Consider the following 8,481-nt stretch of genomic DNA (forward strand, 5'->3'; position numbering starts at 1 on the left):
TGATCCACGCTGAGCATGCACGCGATACCGCAGAATATCGTGAAAGCCGTGCGCAGAGAGAAGAGCTCGTACGCTGTCCCTTCTCTCCAGCATAAGGCGATCATGGACACAACGATGCAGAACTAGAATTATTCAGATCAAGATTTTTGGAATCAGTGCCGCGGACCGGATCATAAATTGAGCAGCTCCCATAAAATGAGGAAGATTCTTTATCCAATTATTCGACTTGTTCAGAATTCGATTGGCGCTCACCATGGGCCAGGTCGCTTCGCTGAAAGCAAGCACTTGATTCTCTTCTACGATGAGCACCAAGTTCACCTCGTCCGAATAAGTCATGGTCTTATCCAGTTTCGGCACGAAGCGTCGCATTGAGCGAATAGAATTGACTCTGTATTTGCCTTTGCTCATGTTCGGATGAACGATCGGCGAAACCTGCGGTTAGCTTAGGGCAATTAGATTCTTGATACCAAATTTGATGCGGGATCGATTGACGATGGCACAGAAGCTCCAGAAACATTTCTGTCTGTCCAAATCCTATCTAGAGCTCTCCGATATTGAAGTTTCAGCGGTCGGTATGATGGACGTCACGATCCACGATAGTCGAACATACGAATAAGATAATCAACAACTGCCATCTGAGTCTAACCTTGTCGAAGACCACTTTGGCGTCGGGATATCCGACGTAACGGACGTATATGGTGCAAACGGAGAATGTCGAACCCTCGGAATCTTCGCATATGGCGATCATATCGGCTTTGAACGAAGTTCGGCAAATGCCGTTTGAATTCACGGATGAGGCATACGAGCTTCGGCCTGTTTGAGGATTTGTGGTCGGGAATTTCCTTGAAATTGAGAGAGGCCCGTCTGAGCTAGAACTTCCACAGCATGTGAGCAGTGCTCGCGATCATCCGCTGCCCGCGGAGCATGGACTGAAAGCTTCGCTATCCCCCCAAGGAAGAAGCCTTACGTGCGTTCATATTGGAAGGACATCGACGGAAGCCAAATGTTCAGGTTTGTGACCACTTCCCTTATGTTTCCGTAGGCGCTCTCCGCCCAGATGAGATTCATGTTGTACCATTCCTGATGGCCGAACCTTCATATTATCCGAATGTATGTCACAATAGGTTGAGCGTCATTGACCTGCATGCATCACTGTACCTGTGGACATCGATACCGCGAAGAAGTATCCGCGGAAAACTTCTAGAGCGACGAAAACTCTTGAAAGTTTCTCGGGAACTCTGACGTTCGGGAATTTTTGTCCGAGTTGACCTCGCGACATGCTTACCTCCTCAACCTTAACCTGCACTTCCAGGAGGGACGGATTTGACGCCATCGGGGAAATAGAAAGCACCGTGAAGGTCACGTTGACTTTGACTTTATCCTCGGTCCATCCAACCGGGATGGAGTAGGCACTGTTGATGTTTTCATTGTAGATACGTTTATAGATACGCGAGTAGTAGTTGTAAGGCGGTTTCGTTGGTTTCGCCGTTGATCTCGTCCGTTTGGTCGTTGACGATGTGGATGGGGAGACCGTCGTCGACTGGAAATCTGAGAGATGTTTGGAAAATATCAAAATCCGACCCGATCCCCACGCAGAGGAACCCGCCGATGAACATGTCCAAGGACCATCACAAACCATAGATAGGAACGAGGAGAGCGAGCACGAATAAAATCAAAAACATGATGCACGGCTATTCTGCCCAACGAAACAGCGTTACATCGCTGATTATGAGGATTCATCTGGCACGGCACTGGGGGGCGTTCGCTGGAGCAAGCGCGCTCGCCCACATGGACAGCCCGCTCGATGGCGGTCTCCGTGTCGGGCGAGACTGAGAGAGCCTCTCGTGACTCTCCGAGAAAGACGCTTCCGACGAGTCGTTCCGGCGACGTTACGAGCGGCTTCTCAGGTCTTTAACCGAAGTGAAGGTACGGGATCCTCGGCCACCGACCGAGCTCGCGCTCCGGAAAACAGATCCTTCCCTCGAATCTATTGGGACTGGAATGAGCACCGTGAAATCATACCGACTGGGGCAACGTCTGTCGACTCTCGCCATGCGTAAAAATGTGTCTTTCATATCGGAAACCTCGACAGAAGCCCAGATTCAGCATGGATGCTGTCTCAATTATTGTAGGGAAGGTATCTATGATTTGGAATGTATGGCGCCAGCTTTGTTTTTTTTTATATTCCGGGTCGATATAATCGACTTCTTCAGAGTCGCATTCCGTCTCAAATGGAATAAGCGAGCAACAGCCGCGTTCTAGTCTTAGCCGCTTTCATTGCTACGAAAGCGTTGGGTGATCATCGAATGCGTACGCCATGGATGTGCTCTCGTCGCAGCACTGCACAAGGAAACATCGCTGGTTCGCTCCTTTGCGATCTGATGCCCGATCTCGATGTGATGGAGCCGCCAGCCCGCAACACCGTGTGGTCATGACTCCATTAAGCAGAGTAATCCCGAGTATATTATGCAGCAGGCAAGCGTCTCTTTTTGTCTGACTCGTTCAGATGCTGTCTGACTTACTTCTGCTTGAGGCAGTGGCCGCCGTGACGCCCGGTAGGCCAATATATCACTTGCTGTAATGAAGGACAAAAACATTCATTTGACCAAACACGGATACATCCCGCATGGAGAGCACGTTCTCCTGAAAACACCACCACTACTTCCTCCATCCGAGCCTAAATACACGAGTCTGCGGCTCATTCGCAAGATTCGTGAGAGCTACGGGTAGGCGTCCGCGGAGGACCGAGCCTAAGATCACTGGGGAAAAGTGGACTTTATCGCGCTCACAAGCAGCTTGTTGAGTTTCCACTCGCGCGGGAGAAAGGGGATATAAAGCGAAAGATTGGTTTTTGGTGGGGATTCGGAACGAGGTTTTGAGCCGAGAATCCCTTCGCCTTGTCCCGAGAATCCCTTCGTCTTGTGGCACTGTACGGGTGGAACGGGAGAAGAAAAGTTCTACAACTGCAAATTGAGCAGAGAATTTAAATCAAATTTAGGATTCTTTTCGCCTCGTTCTTCGCTTCTCCACCAAGTAGCTCTCCGACTCGTCCCCCCCCCTTCCTCCACCCCCTACCATGCGACGAGAGTCCCTCGAAGAGAGGTTCATTTCAACACTTTCGCGTTCCGATGGAGCTCGGAGACGCTGACGGAACAAAAGCATAAAATTTGCCTCTCTATTATCGCCTTCGATTGTGACGCGAGGGTTCGAGATGAAGAGTCGCTCATCGAATTGGGAAGTTTCGCGATTCACCGCCTCCTGGAGATAAGCGTCCTATGTCGGAGAGTACCACTATCTCTCGCGAGAATTCCGCTATGAACAAAGATGATGGATCAATAGGATGCTCGAGGCGAGGCGCGATATCGTGAAGGCAATGATTTCTCTCCAACGGGAGCATGGATTTGTTTTGTGGCATCATACTTTACGGAATCGAAAGATCTCTAGAAACCTGTAGTTCAGCGGAATAGGTTCTCGAGCCGCTTGCCCGGACTTGACGAAGCCCGCAGCTAGACACCGAAGTTTTAGAGCGGGTCAAATCAGCCGATTCGAAGTGAACCTCGTTTGGAGCGCGTCTATTTCTGTCATCGCGCTTCGTCCTCTCGGAAATTTATGGAGTAGCAGGTGAGAAGCCCGCCCGTTCGGTCTCGCCATCACCTCGATGGGCAGCCTGTCTAAGATCGATGTTGCTTGAGAACATTCGCAGCTGGCAACTGGAGCTTACCCACTCGCTCTCTGAACCTCGTGCAAATAATTTCTAATTGAGTGCACACTTTTCTGTCAAGCTGCTGCCCTACGAGACTGCTGCCATACCTGAGAGCTCCCAAGGGGTGATGCGGGATCGGTTGGAGCTTGCGGGAATGCTTTGAACCAGCTAGACGGAGCGCTGCATAAATTCTTCCGTCGATGAATTCTATACGCTCATAGTATGGAATATCATTCTGTTTATTTACATCTCGTTCTCATGGTACATACAATGTTAAGCGCAATCTTGGCGTTTGGCACATTCCCCCCATCTTTTCGGTGTCGTCATCCTTCTTTAATTATTCGTCATTGAATTTCGGGACGATCTCTGGGGATTTCTAGAATTTTTCGAATGAATCGGTCCGATTCGAAATTTCTCTTGTGCAACGCGGAGAAACTCCTCATATAGAAGCCGCTTCCCTCGCGGGAAGATTCCTTCCCTCCGAGCTCTCGCACGTGCCGAGAAGAGTTTCGAGCCGAATATGAGGCTCCGAATCGTGCACTTTGCAGTTTGGTAAAGCTCAACAGAAGTCATTTCCACTAGGTGATTTGATCGCGTTCCCGACCGGAAATGGATTGTTTTTCTAGGCATTATTCTATTCGTATCTGTCTCTCCCTCTCTACGGGCCTACTTAGGGAAAAATAGTAGAGCTTCATTCACACTCGGATCCTTGGGAGCAGCTCGCACTTATTGAGCGCTGGGTCTCACTTGTTTACATTTGATATTTATACAGATTCTTCCATGTAAAAACGAACAACAATATTTTACAAATTCGCATTCAGTTCGATTGGCCCTACCGACTCCAACGACTAGATTTCACGAGAGGCACGATTTTTTGCTCGGAGGCTTCTTTCCTTCGCTTCCTACCTATGTGTCCGACAAAGCTGGTGGGTGAGCGCGTGGTCGAAGGCCAGGTGATAAGGGAAGGAGAGGTTCCGGAACTCAAAACGCCGACAGTTGACGCTTGGTGCGTATGGGTTCGAACGAGGCAGGGATGGCGCTCACATTCTACGTGCACAAAGGTTCGGTTTGGCAGGCGCTGTCACAGAGCACGGAGCTCCTCTGAGAGTTCTCTTCAACCAAGAGTCCACTGTCTCCGTGCTGTAAACTACTGCCGCTGCAGAAATCCTCGTGGTTCGCCGAAGCTAAAACATCGGCGGATTTGGCCGCACGGAGTCGTTGGCCCTTGTCTAGAGTTCCGCAATCGGCGCCGAAGTACGTGATGCACTCGTCGGCGCTCTCAAGGGGCGCGTAGGATTTGTTCGATAGAGAAAACGTGGAATTGATGCGATTGAGGAAACTGCGCGACGCCCGCTTTAGACTGTGGAACGAATTGTGGATAATGTGCAGGTCGCCGGCGGGGCTTTCGTCGCAAGGTGACATGTGGAGGTCGAGGTAGACGGCGGAGTCTGGCGTTATGTCCTCGTCCGCGGTGTTGCCGATAACACGACTCTGAGTTGGATGCGTGCCCACAACGCCAGACGGGGCCAGATCCAGGCTCATCTTGTGCACAGATGGGTGTTGATGTTGCTGATGGGCTGATTCCTGTTGCTGCTGCAGGTGGTGTTTGTGGTCGTGGTGCTGCAAATGGTGACTCTTCTTCAGGTTTGTGTGATGCTCCTGGTGCTCTAGAATCTCTTCGCTACGGGTGCTCTCGAGCCGCGTCCGAGCCACGCCCGATGCCTTGTGAGCGGACGATCTCGCGCTAACTATGGGAGATATGCTGCGCGGCTCGAGGTTCGACGTTAAAGCTTTCTCTCGGCGGATCTCCTCCTGGATCCGATCGTACTCCTCGAAAAACCTCCTGCGATCTTCCTGCTGGCTGCTCCTCTTCAAATGTCGTTCCTGTTCGTGGCGCACGAGCCGTTCCATGAATTCTCGCTGGGCGGCGACAGCTTGCGTGTGGTCCAGGTGAGGATTCGAGTTCAGGAAGAACGCAACATCGAAACTATTGGCCGCAGACTCGCTGCTGCAGGTGCTGCCGGCCGTCGTTCGACGGTGGTGTTGCGGCATGAAGTCGACCCCGCTCTGTCCGAGAGATGAGAGCTGGTCGCTCGAGACGTCGATCGAATTATCGAGACTGGAACAATGGCTGCGTTTGAAGCGAGGGAAGAAAGGTGAATTCAGAAGCATGGCGTCCTCTTCGGTGATCGAGTGAACCCTTGAACCCATTTGCGCACGAATCGATTCGTCGTCGCCCTCGTTGTCCTCGTTGGCCACCTGGTTCAGCTGAGCGGCTTCTGGGAGTTGGGGAGGAGCGCTCCGCCTCAATTTGTCCCGGAACATGATCGTCGAGTGTCTCTGGCTGCTTTCGACGCTGGAATTCGTCGCGAACTTCGATTGCCGGCCCGAGCCGAGCGAGCTCAACGCTTGGATCGGATGCGAAAGGAGCGAATTCCGCGCGAAGGATTTGTTCGCCGTGCTCGATTCTTCCGATCGACCGTGTTGTTGGAACGTCAGCGGGGCAGTTGATTGGCCTCGACTCCACGCGTTGTGGCTTCGGTTCGTTGCGGCTCCGCTGGCGCCGCTACCGGCCACGTTGGAGAAGTCTAATGACGTATTAAAGTTTTCGTTCCGAAAACCGTACGCAATATCAGAACAGGACTCGTAATTGTGGACGACGTCCTTCCGCTGGCAGCAGGTGCTCAGGACGCAGCAACCGGTGGTTGGGTGCTGCTCCGATGTCGAACCCTCGTCCCTGGGTGGATCGTTCTCCGATTGCAGCGAGCTGTAGCTTATCAGAACGCTAACGGTGGCTTCGAGCATACGGAGAATCAGCTGATAGCTCCACCAAGGCCACGGCTCGGCTGCGGGGCGTCGTCTACCGATCGAGAAAATATTTAGCACGGCTATCATACCGTAGAGAGTGAGTCCGTTCATGGCGAGTAGCAAGAGGACATTTATGAAGGTTATCCGTACGGCGATGCAAAACGTCGGTCGCGGTAGTCTCTGTGGGATATCCGCACCCTCGATATGTAGTTTGGTGAAAGTCGCCCTCAAACTTTCACCGTGTCTCCTCTCGGCGGCCCGCCGCACTTTTTTAAACACACTCAGAAAGCACACACACATCAACGAAGTCCATACGACGAAGCCTGGAGTCGGCAGCACTTCTATGAGCTTCCACTGGGGCGGCACTAATCCCGCGACGGAGAGGACACCCGTCCCCCCGATGAAGAACAAGGAGTACACGAGAGCGAGAGCACTCGAGCTCCTGCACAACTTCGAGGCGATTCGCACACCCGAGATGTCGAGCAAGGTGATAAAGACGACAGCGAAACTCATTGCTATACAAAACAACGGCAGATCCATGAGTGCTGGTAGAATTTCAGCTCGATACGTCTGATTCACGTTGTAGGGATCAATGAGCAGGAACGTCGCACGGAAAGAACAAGCCGTCAGCATGAGGAACGTCACAAATATGAAACGTCCCTTCGGCATTAGGAGAGCCGTTGAGGAGAACGACTTCGAAAGCAGTTGCCACAAGTTGACGACGGCGAGCAGAGCGAACACTCCACCAGCACAATAGATATGAATCGGCCAATATTTTCCCCACTCGCTGCGGGCACTTTTGAAATCGGGTGTTTGTGGTGGCTGGATGCGAACGCCCCAGAGAGAAATCGAGTCGTCCCATTGAGCGTCGATGGCCCATGGACGTTGTTGATGCTTATCTGGAAGGTGAGCCCAAGTTGTTTGAGACTCCTGTTGAGGAGAGTCGTTCTGAGGGTTCTCGGTCGTCGAAGTGGTGGTAATCGGTCTCCCCTTGGTTTTCCGTCTTTTGAACTTTTCCTCCGACGGTCTCCTAGTGATGAGTTCAACGTTCTTGATCCCCCTATTGGCTTTTATTGAAGAATCCGTCGTCGTCTTCGGCGTCACTGTCGGGGTCACATCTGTCGTCGTGGAGGATTTTCGCTCGCTAGCCAGCTGCGAAGAGCTTCCATTTTGTTCCGGTGATGGATTTTGAGTGGACGAGAGCGGTGGCAGCGGCGCCGGCTGCTGCGGCTGCGTTAAGGGCAGGTGAAGCACGTGAGTGTGATTGAGAGTCACCGCCGCCACAGGGCTCTCGGTTACGTGAGCCGCCCATGCCTCGTGCGCACTCGTGACGTTTGCTGTCGCGTCGTCGATCGAAACGAACACAAACACAATGACAAAGAAGAGAACTTCTCTTCGGGGCATCGTCACTCAGTCCGGATGGCTGCGGCTGCTGCGGCGGCTGGAGGTGAAGCTGTTGCTGCCGTCCGTGAAGGAATCATTTTCCTGAAACAAAAAAGAAGAATACGATTGAGCACGATGTGAATCGGCTGTGGCTGGGCTGCATCAACCGTAACGTTGATGGAGCATCGGGTCCGCCACCAATCGGGGACGAACAGAAACCCTCCTCTTCTTCCATCCGGCTGCTTCCAAGCGCCGCAATGTCTCCGCAGGTCAGAAACAGGCCGAGGAGGATAACGCATGGGTTTTTAGGCCTCGCTGACATCGGCCTCCGTATCGAACTCCAAAATAAGAGGAACAAGGGAAAAGATTGTTTCGGTGGGACAAAGTCTGTTGTTCGTACGGGATGTAGGATTTCGTCCAAATCCACGCACGGGTCGATTTTCCGAATGCCTGCGGAACACGGTTCGGCTTTTTCGAAGATGGAACTCGAGGAATTTCTTGTGGGTCACTCGGTGTTTTTGTTCTATTCTCCATCCGCGACTCGAGCGGTACTTTCTCGGAGGAGCTCAATAAAAACCACAGACATG

At 52.1% G+C, this 8,481-nt stretch overlaps 1 protein-coding gene across 1 annotated transcript; it reads right to left on the reverse strand.

Moving 5' to 3' along the window:
- Positions 1–4,750: 4,750 nt before the first annotated feature.
- On the reverse strand, positions 4,751–7,915 carry LOC108864173 (uncharacterized). The gene has a single exon (XM_018639264.1). It carries the CDS (start codon positions 7,913–7,915, stop codon positions 4,751–4,753), a length of 3,165 nt encoding a protein of 1,054 aa, XP_018494780.1.
- Between the last annotated feature and the right edge of the window lie 566 nt (positions 7,916–8,481).

Source organism: Galendromus occidentalis, unplaced genomic scaffold (genome assembly GCF_000255335.2).
Source record: "Galendromus occidentalis unplaced genomic scaffold, Mocc_1.1 scf7180000077428, whole genome shotgun sequence".
In the NCBI taxonomy this organism is placed as follows: domain Eukaryota; kingdom Metazoa; phylum Arthropoda; class Arachnida; order Mesostigmata; family Phytoseiidae; genus Galendromus; species Galendromus occidentalis.